At 43.3% G+C, this 19683-nt stretch overlaps 1 protein-coding gene across 1 annotated transcript in view; it reads right to left on the bottom strand.

The window, feature by feature from the left end:
- The window catches only part of LOC101825843 (mitochondrial intermediate peptidase), a 114813-nt gene that overhangs the window by 69129 nt on the left and 26001 nt on the right, over positions 1-19683 (bottom strand). The window contains exons 9-14 of the mRNA XM_005075291.4: positions 19380-19440; positions 17678-17730; positions 8373-8526; positions 6901-6978; positions 4947-5151; positions 3629-3738 (exon numbers count right to left, since the gene is read on the bottom strand). Coding sequence (XP_005075348.1) covers positions 3629-3738; positions 4947-5151; positions 6901-6978; positions 8373-8526; positions 17678-17730; positions 19380-19440 — 661 coding nt within the window. The remainder of the gene's footprint in view (positions 1-3628; positions 3739-4946; positions 5152-6900; positions 6979-8372; positions 8527-17677; positions 17731-19379; positions 19441-19683) is intronic.

Raw genomic sequence — 19683 nt, forward strand, 5'->3', positions numbered from 1 at the left:
GATTATGATGTACTCTGTAAGCTTTCTCGACTATACCTCATAGGAGGGGGATATCACCTTCTCTGAAAGCAACTGGATAGGACTTAAACATGAAGACACTGTCCTGAGCTTATCTGCCATTTACTTATAAGACTTGGATTCAGAAATTAACTCTGTATTCTCAAGGCTAGAACTGCCCTTAAAATAAAGGGAGGTGGAGATCTAGCCACAGGGTGTCTCAATTAAAACAAGAAGAGGCGAGCCTCTGAGGATCTTAGAACATTTATTTCTGTCTCTTGCCTGTGGGCATGCTTTGTGTTCTCCATGAAATCACAAAATTATTTTAAATTCCTGAGACTGTGTCTGTAAGTCCTGAGGGGCACTGGACATGACTGACTTCTGAGTCTGAGTGTGAAATTAATCCAAAGCAGCTTAATTCTTCCCTGAAGCATGTCTTCTATCTTGGAGCGCATTTGGGGCCTATTACTGGTTTTTTGCAATTATCTTTTTCAAGGAGGCTTTTTCCCCCCTGAGATGGGGTCTCCAGGCTGGCCTTGAACTTCCAATGCCCCTGACTCTACCTCCCAAGTGCTGGAATTAGAGCATGCTTAGCCCCTCAAAAGGCTTCTTCCTGAGGGAGCTCCTCTCCTGTACTTTCTCCTGTAATGAGTACTCCTCCACCCTCTGCAGTGGTTCGGGCCCCTCTCCACTCCTCTGCCTGTTCTTTACAGGGATGCTCACCTTTAAAAATTGATGTTGGTACCAATGATGGATTTGAACCCAAGATTTAACACACACACTCACACACACACACAGTTCACGAGCCAAATAGAGCAAAAACAAACAAACAAAACCACAACAACAAAAAACAAAACCACAGTGACTCTGAAAGCTACATGTCCTTCTGCAGCAACCCTTGGGGACCCTTGTCCTCAGTCCTGTGTCCCTGACTTGCTTCTGCATACGGCACCCTCTGTTTTTCCCTCCACTAGTGACTACTAATTTCCCTTCTGTGGTAATATCTTGCTTGTGGAAATAAAGCCTGTCTGAAGATCAAAGAATGGAGCTTGCCACTAATTAACCATAGAGGCCTGGAGGTCTGTACAGACAGACAGGAAGTGAGGTGGATGGGCAGAAACAAGAAATGAGATGGCTGGGCAGAGAGGATATAAGTAGGAAGAAACAGGAACTGGCTCTCTTGACTGCTGAGGCACTAAGGAAGTAAGGCATGGATGTGGCTTGCTCTTCTCTCTGGTCTTTATTTGTACAAGCAAGATATTATCACACAGTTCCTACAGCCATCAATTTGTCATTGATCCCACATACCAAAAGGGCCCATTTAACTTCTAGATTTTAAGTTTGTATTGTTAATGCTGTTTGGACAATAACGTCACCCACTAATAAATCCAAATAAGAACCTGGCAACTTCTCTTTCAGACTTGAGCCTTACAGAATCCTCTAACATGGAATGGCTACCTTTGACCACCCCACCCCAACTATCTTCTTCTCTTCCCCTTCCCCCTTCTCTCTGGTCAGAGCAGCTTCCAGACAAGCACAGGCAGGTCCGAGGGGAGACAGATGAGCTGGAGCTGCTCACAGGACAGCTCACACAAAAACCCTCAGACATGCAATGCTCCCAGCCTGTTCCTTAGGACGGGGCACAACTCATTAGGTCAACTGTTGCCCTTAGACTCTGGCCCAATCATCCCCACCTGTCTCCTCCTGATGCCAAGGACACTTCTGAAAAAGAATGATTTGCTGAAGATTCTTTCATGACTTCTTCCCTCACTAGGTTAGTCGTGCTTACCCGAGTCCTTCACCACAGGCCTCTCCCCCATTCTCTGGCCATTCCTACTATCCATCCCCCAAAGTCCTCCAAATCCCCTGTGAGGGCTTTCCAGACCTTTGAGGGGCTTTTCCCTCTAGCCAAAATGGCTCACCTTGCCTTGGCCTCAGGAACTGAAGGCAGGAGCCTTGGGATGGCGCTTGCCTTTCACTAGTAACTGTGAGACTTGGAGACTGGATGAAGCATAAACTCAATAGGAACTTTCTGGCTGAGGGCTTCACATCCTTAGCCTGCCCTCAGTAAGTGCTAGGATGCTTTAACATCTCAGACAGGGCTACTGAGAGCTGGTTGGGAGCTTCCTTCCTACAGCCTTTTCCAAGACCTCATGTATTCACTACCACTCTTCTAGACACTCCCTGCAACCCGTAGGCAGCCTACGCAGGCTTTTCCCTGCTACCCTGGGTATGGGGCACATGGCTCCACTCCATTGGCCTCATGCAGAAAGCAATTACAACATTCCTATCACTCCCAAACCCCAACACGGAGCTGTGGATGACACACTACTTTTTACAGGGGGATGTGCTGCCACACCACTGACCGTGCCTACATAATCCCCAAATGACTCTTCAAAAATAATTTAACTTTGCCATTTTAATAACTAAACTAGATTATAATGAGGACTTGTTCAGATTAGCTACCTAGAAACACATCTACTGTCCTAGATTGATGAAAACAGAATCAAGCCTTCAAAAGACAACCAAGTCACATTCCACATCTGGGGACACAGTCAAAAAGAGATAGAGGAAACAAAGGTGGGGTCAGCCCTTTGTTTTCTCCTAATTCAATAAATTCCTTTCACTCTTTCCCATCCCTGTACTAGAGCCAAGAGATGCAAATAGCAGTGTAAAGCAGGGTATACTATGGTGGGAAATATTCAGAGGATATGAGTGTATTTTCCAGTGAGCATGGGATAGTTGGGTGGGGATGTCGCTCAGTGGCAGATCATGTGGCTAGCATGTGCAAGGCTGTGGGTTAGATCCCCAGCACCACAGCACATCAACAACAACAACAAAAAAATACATTTGGGTCATTAGGTCATTAAAGGACAACATACATTAGTTATAGTCATGGGAACTACTGTACTATAACTCTCATGTTAATTTGTAAGTGTTTAAAATTGCAATACATCACAGTACACATACACACACAAACTTGAATTTGAGGAATTTTAAGACTTTATATCATTCAGATAATAAAGCTGCTAAGAAACAAATCAAGCAAAGAGAACAAATGTCCAGAAGCAAAGCTCTTTGCAATGGGACAAGCTTGAACGCCCAATCAGTACACAGCAGGGCAAAGTAGGGGCACAGTGCTTTCCTTATAGGATGAAGATGGGAACGAGAGTAGATTATTATCTGTATATGACCATGCTCTGGGAGTAAGACTAGACAACTTAAGGGATGATGTCTGAGAAAACATTAGAAATAAGCACAAAATGTTTTTCAAGAGGCCATAAAAGCCAGTCATGGCAACCCAATACACAATACAGTAGCAAGGGTGAGAGCCTCTTATTCAAAATGCCTGCGACCAGACAGCTAGTTCAGATTTTTTTCAGGGTGGTGGCATTTGCATATACACAGATAATGTAGCTTAGGAATAGGACCCAACTCTTAACAGGGATTCACTGCTGAACAGACATGTTACCTGGAGACCACTTGATGTGGCATTTTGTTTTGTGTATTGTGTTTTGATCATGACCTGTTGCATGAGGTCAGGTCTGTGATTGTCTATTTGTGACTATGTCAGTGTTCAATTTTGAAATCTGAATTTCTGGAGTGACTAACCTGTATTAGTGGTTCCTACCTGCCCAGTCTGATAATGCTTGGCAAACTGGCTGACTACTCGGTAGTCATTTGAAAAGTACTCCATCAGAATGGATGGAACTTCTGCAAAGTCAGTCGGGCACCTGGTACCTAAAATGGGGAGAAGAAAAAAGGGAGTTAAAGCAACATGTTTGTCTTTCATATTATGTGCAGTTTTAAAACTTCTATTTGTACTTCTGATGAACTATGATAAGTTTTAATTCATTGAATCAATATTTTACTTCTATAAAATATTGTACATATTTGCAGAAAAGTTTATTATAATCCTATATGTCTTTCTTTATATCAAAAGTAAAACAAAATATTTGCACAGCTGCCAAAACACCTTACAAAGCGACAGCTCACACCCTCCACACATAGCTTGTCTTCTGCTATACTGACTTGACATGAAATACAAATTAAAACCCTCTTACAACAATTAAGGCATTTGTATTTAATTCAATGAATTCCATTAGCAAATGCTTTTAGCCTTCATTTGTTTTCAAAGGACTTTATTTAAGCTACATACTGCTTTGTTACAAAGTCAATCCTTGGTAAGGAAAATCAATATTTTAAATTCAAAGTTCCTTAAAGCAACAAATCCCCTAAGAGCCTCTTGGTGACACTGAATTGTTCCAGTCAACACACCCACACTCTTTTCAAACACCTTTTCCTTGTCCAAGTTCTGTGTGTTCAGAGTTAGCTAATCAGCAATAGATGCCAACACCTTACTAGGTGGTCAAATGATGACCACTGACAGTAGTGAGCTGGAAACTTCATCTGAAGTAGAGCCAGGTGAGGAGTTCAAGTCCAGTCTGAATATACAGTGAGTTCAAGGCCAGCCTGGGTTACCAGAGACCTTGTTTCAAAAAAATTAAAAAAAAAAAAACTTAGAGACCAAAAAAAACTAATAATGACATCTTGAATGTAATCGGACATCATTAAAATTCATAAAGCATAATTACAATATTGTTCAGGGGTACTACAGGTAAAATACCTCACCATACTTTTAAGAAGTAATTTATTAAGAAGTAACAAGATACATGGAGTTTTATTTTAAGTAAAAAAAATTCACTCAGCAACTGTGCCGGGGACTGAGGAGACATAGCCCTATTCTTGCGTACACACACACAAGTGTCAGTCTCCTGTGGCATCATAAAATATAAACGTGCATGAACTCAAGCTTGACAACTGAGACGACTTCCCATCAAGAGAGAACAGCAGGAAAGCACCTAGAAACTCATCTGAGATGAAATACTCAGGAAGCAATGGCCAGACACCAGAAATCACCACAGATTCCCAAAACAAGCCTCCCTCACCAGTGACATGCTGGTATCGAGTTCGTCCGAGCATCGAATGCATGGCATGTCCCATTTCATGGAAGAGATTCTCCATCATCCCAGGAGTTAATAAGGTGGGGGAGTCCTTGGAGGAATAAGGAAGGTTCAGCATAAGAACAACGACCGGGAGCTGATAGCTTCCATCTTCCTTTAATCTGCCCCCTCGGATGGTGAAGTGGCAATCCTTTAAGAGGGGAAATAAACAAGACAAAGGTATTAGACACTCTAAAATACAAGTCTAGATTAAAACTCTATAGTTTTAGTTACAGTTCAGACTTATAACTTAAGAAATAAACGGAGGCAAAGGTGTTAGACACTCTAAAGAACAATCTAGATATAAAACTCTATAGAAATACGTGAGTTTGGACTCATAACTTGCTCAATCTTACTCTGAATATTTACTCCATTTTTTTTCTAAAACTGTAAATTTTAAACCACTAAAATGTATTCATGAATTCATTCAGTTACTCCAAAAACATGCCTTGACCTGATGTGTCTGTCCAGGGCTGGGAACAAAGGCTCCGAAGAGCTGAGACCCACACTCTTAGCGTTAACAGTGAGTGGGAAGAGGCCCCGATGTCCCTACCATGTGTCAGGCAACCAACAGAAAATCTTCCAGTCTGCCATCCTGGTTTCTGGGTAGCCAAGTTCTGAGCTCTAAGCGGAGTCTGGAACAGACATACTGTCACTCCTTCACAATGACATGAGGACAGACAACTGAAACTCAGCCTTGAAAATGTCAAGTGCCGCATCCAAGCACGCTAGCTGGATGTGTTGCCTCCTGGGTCTGAACCCAGCTGACTGTCAGAGGCCAGAGCTGAGAATCCTTAAACAGCCACCCACTAAGCTAAGAGGGAAAAGTTGGGACCCAGAGCCTGCTGACTCATCCTCTGGTCCTCTTTTTGATTCCTGCTAACCAGATCACCAAGGGAAGCAATTTACTTCCACGAACCTGATCTGCAGACTGTAGAATGCCACCTGTCAAATCCCAGACTAAGCTTATCTCCTATTCAAACCTTTGGAAGCTGTGGATCCCTATTAAATGACAGGCACCATTTTCTTCTGTTATAATTGGTAGCCTGAAGTCACAATATTTCCCAATGAGTTGCATGAAAATCTAAAGATGGCCTGTGGGAAAATCTAGCATGCAGGGAAAGAAAAGAAGCAAGCTGGCAGCACAACAGCTTCTACAGGCCCAGCAACTTGAGGAAAGAAAGGATTTATTTAACTTACACTTCCAGGAGGGAAGTCAGGACAGGAACTGAAGCAGAAAAACCATGGAGTAGCACTGCTTGCTAGCTTACTCTCCCATGTATTCTTATATAGCCCAAGATCACCTGGCTAGCAATGGTAACCACAGTGGGCTGAGCCTTCCTATATCAATTAGCAGTCATCATAATCCTTCACAGACATGTCCACAGATGTTCTTGGTAAAGAAGATAACTACTCAGCTGAGACTCTTCCAGGCTGTGTCAGGTTGACAGTGCTAAGTAGGACAACTGTCTGTCATGGAGAGGGGTTGAGAGCTGTGGTTCTAGACAGAATGTTTAGGGTGAAGGCCTAAAAACCTGTGTCCTGGGCAAGTGGATAATTTCACTAGCCTTAGTTTCCTTGTTGTGTTCAAAAGGCTGGGGTGAACATTAAAAGGTATGAATATATAAAGGGCTTATGTGCTGGCTTTCAAAAATATGAGCTTGTAAAATGTCACCAATCCTTATTATTAATTTCATATCACATCCCAGATTCGGTAGATGAGGGGCAGTAGATATGGATCCATGCAGGTCTTCTCATGACCTTCATTACTTTCAAATCTACCATTTTTTCACATTTACATATTTAGTAAATTTTTGGTGCCTTTAGATATTATGGAACCACAAAAATGACATATGAAGTTGTTCACATTCATACTGATAAACTGCTGAGGCTTGCTTACCTGATGTGGCTTGTTTGCTCGCTGGAAAAAATCACAGTAAATGTATCCCAGCAACCCTTCAGATTCATGAACAACAGCCTAGAATACAAGTTTAAATTCAGTGGTCAATGACCTCATCAAAACGCCCCAAATAGAACACAAGACCCTGTATATTAAATACTCATAGACATAAACATTTTAATTACGTTTTATATCCCAAGTTTCTCAAGTTCTTTACCTATTTTGGTCCACTTCTGGAACAATTGACTTAAGAATTCTGTGTTCAGGAGAAGACATCCTCCTTGGGGTCCTGTGTCCTATCTGCCCTTCCTCTACGTTATCTGCAGCAACCATAGTTCTTCACAGAGGCTCTTCTCAAAACAACCCACAAGATTTGGGAAGAAAGGCTGGCTTGACAGTTTTAGTGGCAACATTATTTTCCTTCCCTATCTCATGCAATTGATACAGGCCCTTGAATCCAGAACCAATAAAGCACAACTCTGTTTCCTATGCAATCATCCAGCTCCGTCTTGTCTGCTTTTCTGAACCTGGTGATTCTAGGAGAATGAGCTCCAATTGGTTCTTTTAAATTTTCAAGCAAGTATATTTACTCACGCACTCACTTGACAAGCACCTAGAGAGCATCTCCTGGGTACCCAAAGGGATTCAAGGCACCCAGGAGATGGCAACAAACACCATTGGCCTGGTGCTGCCCCAGAAGCCCAAGCTGCCACCTGCATCTGTCCTCCAGCCTGTCACTGACTTCTTTTTACTACATCCTGACTTCTCCCTAACCTGCACCATCCAAGACGTTAGTAACAAGACAGGATATTTCGTGAGTAACAACAGTGCTCTGCTAGCTTGACCTGTTTCATACCTATTCCATGCTCAAATCATGGCCAAGGGGGCAGCAAGGCAGCTGACATGATTGAGCACACAGTGAGGGAAGCATAGCCATCGTGCAATCAAGAGATAAACAGCACTGTCCCTTGAAACCTTAGGGATAAATTAATATGGAGCCAAGAAAGCCACAAAGCATTCACACGCTAAGTAAAGTGGGTCTTAATAGGAGAAAGGCAAAACTCCAGGCTTGGTGTTGTCATCAGAGTCAAATAAATCAGACACAGGACAAAATTAATGGCTGATGAAAAGACCACTGCAAACACATGAAACCCTGATGAGAAGGGGAGCAGCACATACGGGAACTACAAAGGAACTGGGCATTGGCATTATGTGATGAGGAATAACGGACTTTTTTACGAGTAGAACTCATGACCATACTGAAGTATGTAAATGAAAATCAGGGTTTTATCAGGTTTCCTAAGAACATTTGTTGTGGAGAAATATAACTAGGCTGTTCCACATTCCAGGTCCTTTATGCAAGGTCCAAATCAGACATGGTACTTGAACTTGTTATCAGGAGAAATGAGCTGGGGCGCCCTGTCAGAATACAACTAACTGAAAGGAGAAACTGCTGGGGACTCATGGCTTACCAGCTTCCGGACATCCTCACACCACACCTCTCCTTTTGCAGGCTGCTCTGCATATAAGGTGATGCCCAGCAGTTTGTTAAATAAGATGTTCAGGCCTTCCATGCAAGCTCCAAGGGAGAAAAATGGGCAATATAAGCTGGGCTCAATATTATACCTAAGAGAAGGAAGAGAAGGTCAGTAGTGTTTCCGTTAACTGTTCATCTCTACTTAGGACCAGAGTGGCAAAAAGAAATTCCAGAAGGGTACAGTTGGCAGTCTGTAGTCTCTACTTCTGCATCCAGCACTGCAAACAACTGCAGCTGAAAACGTGGGTAGGTGGGGAAGAGAGGACATGTTGGCTCTATGGACTGGGTTTTTGAACTTGTGTGAGTCCCATCCTTGCATGGCTTGGATCCTGGAACCCTGACCAGGGCACCAAGGGGATGAAGAAAGGAAGGACATACATACAGAAAAGCTGAGATTGAGTAATCTGAGCTCTCTGTTGGAGAAGCCACAGCACCTCAAAAGCTCAGTGTGGTTATTATATACAGTTAAACAGGAAGGCAGGGTTATCGTATGCAGCTGAACAAGGAGGTGGATATTTCAGACAGATAAACAAGAAGGCAAGATTATTGTATACAACTGATCAAGGAGGTGGGTTATTACAGACAGACGAAGAGGCGGGGTTATCGTACAGCTGAACAAGAAGGTGGGTATTACAGACAGACAAACAGGAAGGCACGGCTATACAGCTGAACAAGGAGACAGACTTAGCTAATCTCAGAACAGTCTCTGTGCTAGAGCAGTCTTCAGGCCATAAATATCCTGGGGGAGAAGACCATCCTTGTGAGCCTCATCTGGGGAAGCCTTTGCCACTCTCATGGGGCTGAGGCAGTGGTCCCTGACATGGCCATGCCCATGTCAAACAATACACATCCACTCAGAATGTCACAAAGTTCCTACATGTATGGACTATTTTTTCTTATTGTTTTTCTTTTCTCTCACCCCCCACACAACTAAGGATAATGACCACTGAATCAGGTACTCTAAGAGAGACAGCTAAAGTCTCTAGGAGGCTGCACCAGGACCCCCTGCATATCCACAAGGAGCCATGAGGTCACCCTGCAACCCTGAAGGACCACCATATTCTATCATTTGAGGGCTATTCAACTCCCTTTTCTCCAGAAGGATGAGAATCTTCTATTTTAGCATCATTAGTATTGCAGTAATCAGGGTAGATGTATTCCCTATCTTAATTGTATTTATTATTATTAGAGTGTGTGAGTACATGTATGTTTGTAAGGTAGAGAGAAAAGGAGGGAGGGAGAAGAGGGAGAACACAGCATGCCAGCAGAAACCAGAGACAACTTTAGGAGTCGCTTCTTTCCTTCCCCTGTGGGTTCTAGGGACTGAACTCATGTCAGGTGCACAGCAAGCACCTTTACCTACTAAGCCATCTCTCTAGCCCATCATTCCTTGACCTTGACCTCCTTTGTGTTTGTGTGTTCACTGACCTCATTAAACAGCCTCAATGACCCAGCAACACACACATTCTTTAACACATACCTATATGCAAAATGTGAACAGTGTCAACCATAAGGGCTTCACTTTATAAAATATATAATTTAAAAAGAATGAGTTGTGTACACAAATATTAAACAAAAAAACTGAATAAAAACTTAAAGCATGCTAAGTCATTTTAAGGTTCTCATCTGGCAAAGTGTTTATGGAAAAATACCTGAGATATTATCAAATGTTTAATGCATATATTCTGTGACTATATACATCTTATAGATAGTATAAATGGTAACGAGTGACTTGCAGCCCAAAATAATATTTTCTATGTTCTACATATTCCAACATAACCAAGCAGATACAAATACATTATTCAAATGTTATTTCTGAGTCATTACATTAGGTCAAAATTTATAGCCACAGCCAAAAACAATGGCTCTAAGAAAAAAAATGTAGATGCTTATTATGTTTCTACTTTCTCACTCAAACTATATATTTTATATAAAATACAAACATGTATATATGTAACTATATAATTTTGTATAAAATATAAGCAATAAAAATTACATGGAATATCTGGATACATGAGTAAAGTTAAATCGCACCAAAGAAAATTGGTGATGAAATCCAAATGTACAATGTGCTTTCTTATCCATCTTCCATGAAAGCAGGACTGGAGTTGAGTCCTCACTCAAGGCTGCTGTCCACAATGTAGGAGCAGGAATGAAGAGCTACCACAGCATGCCCTGAGTCTGGAGCAGCGAGCTTAGAGTGCTGCTCAGCAGAGAGTGGGACAAACGATGGACAAGCAGGGCACAGTGTGAGAAGGAGATCTGCTTGTAGACCTCAGGGAGAACCAGGGAGGGAGGAAGAAAGGATGCCAGGCTGCAGCAGCAGTATGACTGAAATATGATAACAAAAAAAAAAAAAAACAGGCAGGTAGCTTCCAAAAAGTATGTGGCTGGACATGGCATCCTCCACAATGCAGAGAGAAGCAGACAAGGGTATGAAGATAACAAGGAGCAAGGAGGTAGGGGAGGAAGGCAGAGGCTGGAAGAGTGCTGAGGAAGCAGGCATGCATTCTGCAGGCTGTGCTCTGGGAGCTGCTGTGCTCTATCAATAAGTAACTCAGGGACTTGGCCTTACTGAGAAGTCTCTACAAACCATATGTCTGTGCTATTGTTATTCCATCCCAAAAAACTCACAGAAGCTGTTTGTAAGCTGAGGTAAAGACGAACACATGTGGACAGAAGTTACATTTCACACTCATGTCTCAGGGACTGCCTGTGAAGCAGTTAGGGATGGAGCTCCTGGCTAAGGCACTGATGTTTCCTGGAATGGTGAACATTGAACAAAGTGGAAAACAGCTTGCATGAGAGGCAGGGGGAATAGAGAGGGCTCCTCTGGTGTTTCAGGTGGCCAGTTAATGAGGGGCTGAAGTGCTAGGTGACATCAGGGATGAGAAAGACATGTTACTCTGTTCTCCTTCCTTCGAGAGACAGAGGAGGCGGGACTGTATGAGAGAGAGCCAGTGGGAAAGAGATGAGAACCAGACTGTTCAGGATACACACAACTATGCAAAGAGAAAAAAGTGAGTTTGCCCTGGAGAAGACAGACTGTGGGAGGAGGACAGAAACGTAAAATTTGAAGACACAACTTTAAAACAGTCACGAAACCTTAGACCTTAAGGACCAACAAGGAGGTGTTGCTATAGCTGAGAAGGCCCTGCAGAGGACACAGCCGAGTGATCACCGTCTGATCAAGGGTAGATCCCAGGACCTGCAGATGAGGGGTGGATAGAGTCACCACTGATTAGAGAGGAACACCATGAGGCCAGGAGAAATACATGGTGAAAAGGAAGGAAGGAAGGAAGGAAGGAAGGAAGGAAGGGAGGGAGGGAGGGAGGGAGGGAGGGAGGGAGGGAGGGAGGGAGGGAGGGAGGGAGGGAGGGAGGGAGGGAGGGAGGGAGGGAGGGAGGGAGGGAGGGAAGTGCCAGGCTTCAGGTCAGACACTCAAGGAGCCTAACGGCCACCACTACATCTAACAGCAAGAGCCGCACAAATGGGACAGCAGCACCCGGGTTTACAGCCCCAGCCACCTCCCCAAAACTGGAGACAGATAGACAGCCACGACCCTGGTCTTGCACAGTACCCAACACTTGCATGAGTTTACTTCTAGGAGCCCTACAGTTCTCAAAGTTAAGATGGAGAAAAATGCCTCCTGCCAGTAGTGGGAGAAGAAAAGGAACCATTCTGAAATACTGCCAAAAGATTCTGCTCTTACTGTGGTCTACCCTCAAAAGATACCACTTAACCAAAACCCAAGTGAAGGGCAGGGAGTTGTGGGTAGAAATGATGTTGAAATACCCAAACCAAGCACTATTCAGCCTCAGGACTCATCCCAACAGGAAAGGAGAAGCTGAGAGGCATTGCAGAGGTCACCCAAGGACACAGGACACAAGCCACTCATAAACTTCAAGCTCAGCTGCTGTTACTCAATGCCCTCACTAGGGGCCTAAAGCAGTGAAGTGCCCAATCTTGAGCTGGGATCAGCTGAGATTTAGCTGAACAGCATTTTTCTCTTCCTAGGCTAAAGGCCTCTGATGGTTGCTGTAATAAAGAGACAGAGTGTCACGATCCATTTGCAGGATGAGGTGTGCTTGGAGTTCATCAGTCTTGAGATAAGTACGCCCTAGCTGGTGGCTGGTGCCTACTTATCTCAGATCTCTGAGAGCAGGAGAGTGACAAGCAGTCTGCTATGTGACTGAGTCCCCATAAGAAAAGGGACAGTCTTAAACCATAATTACTCATCAGATAGGGCATTTTGTCCTAAATGAGTAAGATGGGCAATCTGGGGAGGAAGGCAAGTCCTGTCTACAGAAGGAGAGGCCATGGATTTCCTGTATGGGAGATGACTTTTAAGACCATCATCACACAGCCACGTCTGCCTTTCCTCTATGTTGGTTCCCTTTCTACAGAACAGAATATTAAAAACTGCCTCTTTTCACTGTCTTTTCAATTTGTTATTATTTATCTGCAACAGTTGTAAGAAGAGACAAAGCAATCCTAGAACTGTCTCAAATATTGTAGGGGTGTGCATGTGAACAGACAGGGCTGTGAAATAATTATGATTAACATCTTAAGGGCTCTAAAAGAAAAAGTAGACAATGTCACAAGAACAGATGGGTAATGTATGCAGACAGAAGGAACTTCAGAAGAAAAAGAATATGGCAGAAACCAAAAACATTGTGACAGAAATAAAGAACGCCTTGAAAGGGCTCACAGACTTAGAATCGTGGAGAAAGAATCACTGAGCTAGAATCAATGTCGATAAAAGCTTTTCAAACCTGAATGCCAGGGCATGGGGAGTATAGGGGAAGCAGAGGCAGGGGGAGTACAAGTTGTGGGAGGCAACAGTGAGACTGACACTGACTTAGGGGGAAAACAAAATAGAAATAGAGAGAGATAGAGAGGGGGAGGAATGAAAAATAGATAAAACTATCCAAGATTTATAGGATAACTACAAAGTTGTGAAGTATAAATAATGAGAACAATAGAAGAAAACATTTGTCACAGTGGCTACGAAGTTTCCAAATGAAAACCAACACCTGCCAGTGGTGTTACATGTCATGTCCCTACCCCCAACCAAGGGCTGGGGCAAGAAGACTAAGTTCCAGGGCATCTGGACCACACAGTGAGGTGTCTCAATAATAACAAAAACCTAAACAATGTAGAAAAAAAAAAAAACCACCAGGCACCAAAACAGAGAACTAGAAAGAGAGAACATCAATAAGTAGAGCCATCTCCTACCAAATTTATTGTAGCATTGCTAACTACAGAAAAATCAAAGACAACCCCTTCTTTTAAAATTGTGGGAAAAAAATCACCTTTACTACAGAGAAAAAGGATAAGAATTACAATGGACTATTCAGAAATCATGTAGTTAGAAAATGTGAGCGGAAATACTAAAAATGTCAACAGAAAAAAAAAACACTAACCAAGAACCCTATATTAAATAGTCATCCTTCAAAACTGAAGAAACAAAGGATTTTTCAGACAAAACAGAAATTACAGACATTTGTGTCCTGTAGGTCTGCCACATAATAGCTCATCCTGAAAATCTGAAAGCCTAGCAGAGAGATTGGCAGGGCTACAGGAGACCACAGAAATTAGAGAGAACACACCTCCAGCATAGATGCCTGCGGAGGAAAAGTTTGCCAGGGAAGAAACAGGAGAGGACCACAAGCTCTCCAGGACCTGAGGGAGGGGCTTAAGTTGAAGGATGTCACAGAAGGTGCACAGGCAAACAGGAAGAAATTGACCAAAAGGAAGACACTGGTTATCATCAAGTCAGAATCACTGGCAAAAATGGACCTGCAGTGGTTTGACATTACCGCACCCCATCACGGTACTCTAAATCTACAGGGCACTTTCTCTGTATTCCTCACTTAATTCCATGACACACATGGGACAAGAATTATACCCGAGGAAACAAAGGCCCAAAGACGCTGGTGACATCAGAAAGAAAAGCTCTGTCTTAGTGACTGTTCTACTACTATGAAGAGCCACAACCAAGGCAACTTACAGAAGAAAGCATTTAACTATGGTCGTGCTTAAAGTTTCAGAGGGTTAGTCCATGATCATCATGGTGGGGAGTGTGGTAGCAGGCAGACAGTCATGGAGTGTGGGCAGTAGCAGAGAGCTTTCATCTGATCTGTAGAGAGTGAAATTTCAAAGCCCACAACCCAGTGACTCACCTCCTCCAACAAGGCCACACCTCCTCATCCTTCCTAAACAACTCTACCAACCAGGGACCACACATTCAAATATATCAGATTATGGGGGTCATTCTCATTCAAACCATCACAAACCCTAAGCTTGAAATTAGAACACAGGTCCCTTCTGGGTGTGTACTTTGGGCTTCTAGGGTCTTGACTTTCACACCAGGAAAATAAGAAACATTTCGTAGGCTCCAATGTATGTAAAGAATGGCTTCTTGGGGGAAAGCCAGATCCAACACACTGCTACCATGATGACTGCCACACAGCAAAGAAAGCCATGGGTGGATTTCACTCTCCTCCAATATAAGAAGAAATGCAACAGGGTCAAAGAACCTGAGTCACAAAGGATATTACAGATTACTAATAGAAAACACTCATTCGTGTGCTGTGTCCCAGAAAACGAGGTTGTAGCCTTGAGAGGAATGATAGACATCAGAGAGAACCATACACTGGAGCCTCCAAAACTAGGAGCAAAACCCAGCCTATCCTCCTGAGATGCCAACTGTCTCAGTGTCTTCGTAAAATAACAGAAAGCTGAATACACACCATCAAGAAACACTACTGTGGAGTAGGTACCGGTAACATTAGGTACTGTAACGTTATGATGCTGACATTCCATAAGATGTCCACGTTCCTCAGAGCATGTGAGTGTACAAACAGAATATAAGACTGACTTGAAGGACAGGTCAATGGGACAGGGAAAGAAGGACAAAAACGCGACACAGAAATCAAAGGGGGGCAGGAGGAACAAACCCAGCACAACTTGATGCTCAGTGGCCCCCAGAGGTGAGCATCAAGCAGCCATTTGCATTGTTTCTTTTCTGTTTATTTTGAAGCTTTTCATAATTTCATAATAAAGGTTCATTTGAAAAAATGTAAAGTACCAAGGTCATTATGTCTCCGTCAATAAAAATAAGATTTCACACACTAAACAGAAGTTCATCTGTGACAGTCACTTTATTATGTGACTACTTCTGAGAGTTTTGAGGCTTAGCGCGAAGTAGATACTAGGAAACTACCCCTTCAGAAAACATCTTGATGTGACACAGCACCAGCACATACCCAGGCCACTGAAGCTAGCTGCTTTCAGGAAAAGAGACAACGCCTGCCAAGGCATGAGGAGCAAAACCCGGGTGCTGACAGGGGCAGATTAAACAGCTCTAGAAAACGGTCCCTGAGGGTCAGGGCAGGGATGGGGCCAACGTTTCCTAATGAGCATCTTCCTACCACTGTTCTGATGTTTTAAGCCATATAAATGCATTGCCATTCCAAAATAAATTTTAATTTCAAATAAAGCTATTTCAGATACTTTTCCTATTTCTTCAAACTTAAGAGACCTAGTTTCTGGGAAGACCCTAATTGAAAAAGCCAACAGCAGCTGCTCTTTGAGATTAAGCCATAGTCCTCCGTTCACTGCTGGCTCCCCACATCACTCCTGGGCAGTCCTAACACACGCTAATTCTCCACCTACTTCTAAACAGGTTAGTTTTCTTCTTTAGGCAGCTAAATGAAAAACTAACCACAAACAGGTCTCAAGTCTTAACATAATGCAAAACAGTCCCTGTGCTGAGCTTAAAGAAAAGCAGGCTGCAAAGAAAGTCACTTCTGCTCTCCCCTCCATGTAAGCCACACACCTAAGTGTGTTCAAAGTGGACGACTCGAACAAGGCTTTCGACCTCTTCACTGTCCCATCTCCTGAGCTCAAATCCAAACCAGTGTCCTCTTCCGCTCTCATCCATTACCTGCCCTGTACCTTTCTTTACCCACACTGCTAAAACTTCAGCCCGAGCTCAGCCCTGTAAACCAGTACAACAGATGACATGAGGGCAGACACTACATACAAATTCTTCTGAGATACTCCCACATCCTTTCCTGCTTCTTTTGCTGAGTTAACAGTCAACAAACAAGCCAGAGCTCATCACAGCATAGCTGGGCTGGAAAACGGGTCAAGCATGTATACCCCAAACCCCTAAAGGCTACACTGCATTAAACAAATCTGCCGAACTGCCAGGCAGTGGTAGTGACTTTAATCCCAGCACTCGAGAGACAGAAGCAGGCAGATCTCTGTAAATTTGAGGCCAGCCTGGTCTCCAGAGCTAATTCCAGAAGAGTCAGGGCTACGCAGAGAGAACCTGCATAGAAAAACAAAACAAATCTGCTGGACTAAAACAAGAGCCATTTAGGGTTGGCAAAATAGTTCAGCAGGTAAAAACATTTGCCATGAGTTCAATCACAAGGAGAGAAATGACTCCTTCAAGGTGTCCTTGACCCGCACACGTGCCACGGTATGTACATGAACAGACTCAAATAAATATGAATAAATACTTAAATGTAAAAAGTCTTTGAATGCTGTTCAAGACATTATGCCATTCTCTTCCCCAAATTCTCATTGTATGATTACTTTTATTTGGTGTTGGCAAGGGCTTGAAGAACTAACAAAGAATTCATGATTCCTGAAAACTCTAGGTATGCGTGCGTGCCTGCGTACGTGTGTGTGTGTGTGTGTGTGTGTGTGTGTGTGTGTGTGTGTGTGTGTGTGTGTGTACACACGCAAGAGCGTGCATGTGTTCCTTGGAGCTTTAAAGTAGGGATAGCAGGCTGGCAGGATGGCCCCGTGAGTGCAGGTGCCTGTTGCCAGGTCTGATGTCCTGAGTTCAATCCCCAAGACACACAAAATGGAGAGAACTGACTCCTGCAGGTTGTCCTCTAACCACACGTGCTGTGTATGCCCTTCCCCACATACACACATGCAAATAAATAAAAAAAATTAATATGTTTTTTTAAATGGAGTGTAAACTCATGAGACAGCAGTGTCCAGAGAATTAAGGACAGGCACAAGCCACACAAGTACTGGCCTGCAGAGCATCAAACCAAGACCCTGCAAATGAGACTCTGCCGTCAGACAGAGATGTGGCTCAGGGAAGGCAGGTGTGTGATGAGGGCACCTGAGCAGCTGTGTCACTAATGTGCAAAGTACTCAGTGCATTAACTCCTGATCCCTCCCTGCAGGAGTCTTTCTGGGAAAGCTTACCTCTCTGCACGAATCACACCACTGTAGTAGGGAGGGTCCCAAGGCATTAGTTCCTGAAAGGAAATGGTTCACTGTCAGCAAACATATTGACCATCTCATTATTTTTATCAGAAACTTGGTCAGCTTATAATAGATAAACCAGTTATTTTTAACATATATGAGAAAAAACATTTAAAAACCATAGCATGACACAATTTAACTTCTCTGTAACTAATATATAGAGGGGCTCAAATAAGGCATAACCCTAGGATCTGGGGCAAATGTAAATGACATTCTAAAGTGTAATCAACAAAAGTCGACATTAATTGGCTAAATCAGCTAGAATCCAAGTTTTCTCAAAGCATAGCCCAGATATGAATCCATACCTACACTACAAAAATGAGACAAGCATGCTTTGTGAAACTGAGCAAGAAGGTTAGGGTACAGCCCCAATATTGAAGCAGTAATTTAAAATGTAACTAAGGCAGAATCAACTCCAGTCTCAGCAAAGAACCTGTATGTCTTAAGGAGGTAGTACAAGAACAGAGCATGGCAGCTTAGGCTTATAATCCCAGCCCTTGGGAATTTGGGGCAGGACCCCAAGTTTGAGGACTTGAGCGCAAATCCTACCTCAAACAAAACAAAAGCTAGCAGAAGCAATGGCAGTTCTGCGGCAACCAGTGCAGGAGGCTGAGTGCAAGCCTGAGCGGGAAGGCCGGTCTTACTGACCAGGGGGAGCGGGAAGGCCGGTCTTACTGACCAGGGGGAGCGGGAAGGCCATTCTTACCCACCAGGGGTCGATACCACACAGCAACTGCTGAGGTGAACACCCCTACTATGTCCTGCCACACTGGCCTGTCTCTGTATAGCCTGCCCCGCAGGTGGCCACTCACTGAGTCACAGTGCCTCCCACAAAGGCACAACACCTGGCTCTGAGAAAGGCTTCAGCACTCCAACTGTCATGTGACCCTCACCCTTCCAAATTTCAGCCTCAGCAGAGATGGTGGTGCAGGAAGGCAGTGACTTAACAAGAGAGCAGTGTGTCACGGGATGGGGACAGGAGGAGAGCTTGGTAATAAAGTGCTTGCTGTATAAGAATGAGGACCTGAATTCAATCCCCAGGATACATGTAAAACACTGAGTATGGTAGTGCATGCTTGTACCCCAGTGGGAGAGAGAAGTCAGGAAGATGCCCTAGGCTCACTGGCTGGCCAGCCAGCTTGACTGAATCAGTCTCAAATGGGGCATCTACATCACCCCTTCTCCAAGGCTCAGGACATCATAGAAGAGGGCTGGTTGGAAAAAAATGTAAGAGCTACAGGATGGGAAGGAGTGCTGTAAAACTGTCTTCTGGGCTGGTCCATATTCCTTCATATTGATAAGGGATGACTCTCCCTATAGAGCTACAAGCAATTAATGGAAGGAATCATACTCCTCTGGTAAGTTGTCCTTGCTGAAGTAAATAAATGACCCACTACTCATGCTCACTACCCATGCTCACATAAGCACCCTAGTCAAATGCAGTGAAACACACATGCACAAGACATGAGGAAAGGAATAAGAGACTAATGGGGGAAGGAAATATGATCAAATTACTTATACATATCTACGAAACTGTAAAGAACAAATTTTAAATTAAAAAGAAAGTTCTAGAATCAAGAGATAATGCTTTTAGTAGAAATACTGTTTATATCATTTGAAAAAATCACCATATTTAACTTACAGAATTTTGAGGATTTAGTTTCATTTTCATTCCTCTCATCATCTCAAAGTCTTTTGCAGTTCTGCAAAACAAGTCTATCATTACTTAAGAAAAACTTTAGTAATTGCAGTAAGGATAAACTTTGAACCTTTCCAACAGTCATATATTAATAAAACTAGATGTCTTTTACTACAGAAAGCAAACTGTAATTAATCCAATTTTTATGAAAGTGTCATATGAGGCTACATTGATCATCGTCAATACGAATTCTACCATACGCACAATGCAACACACGCCTTGGAAGCACTAAAGCTTGGGAAGCAGA

The sequence above is a fragment of the Mesocricetus auratus genome, unplaced genomic scaffold (assembly GCF_017639785.1).
Source record: "Mesocricetus auratus isolate SY011 unplaced genomic scaffold, BCM_Maur_2.0 Super-Scaffold_100707, whole genome shotgun sequence".
In the NCBI taxonomy this organism is placed as follows: domain Eukaryota; kingdom Metazoa; phylum Chordata; class Mammalia; order Rodentia; family Cricetidae; genus Mesocricetus; species Mesocricetus auratus.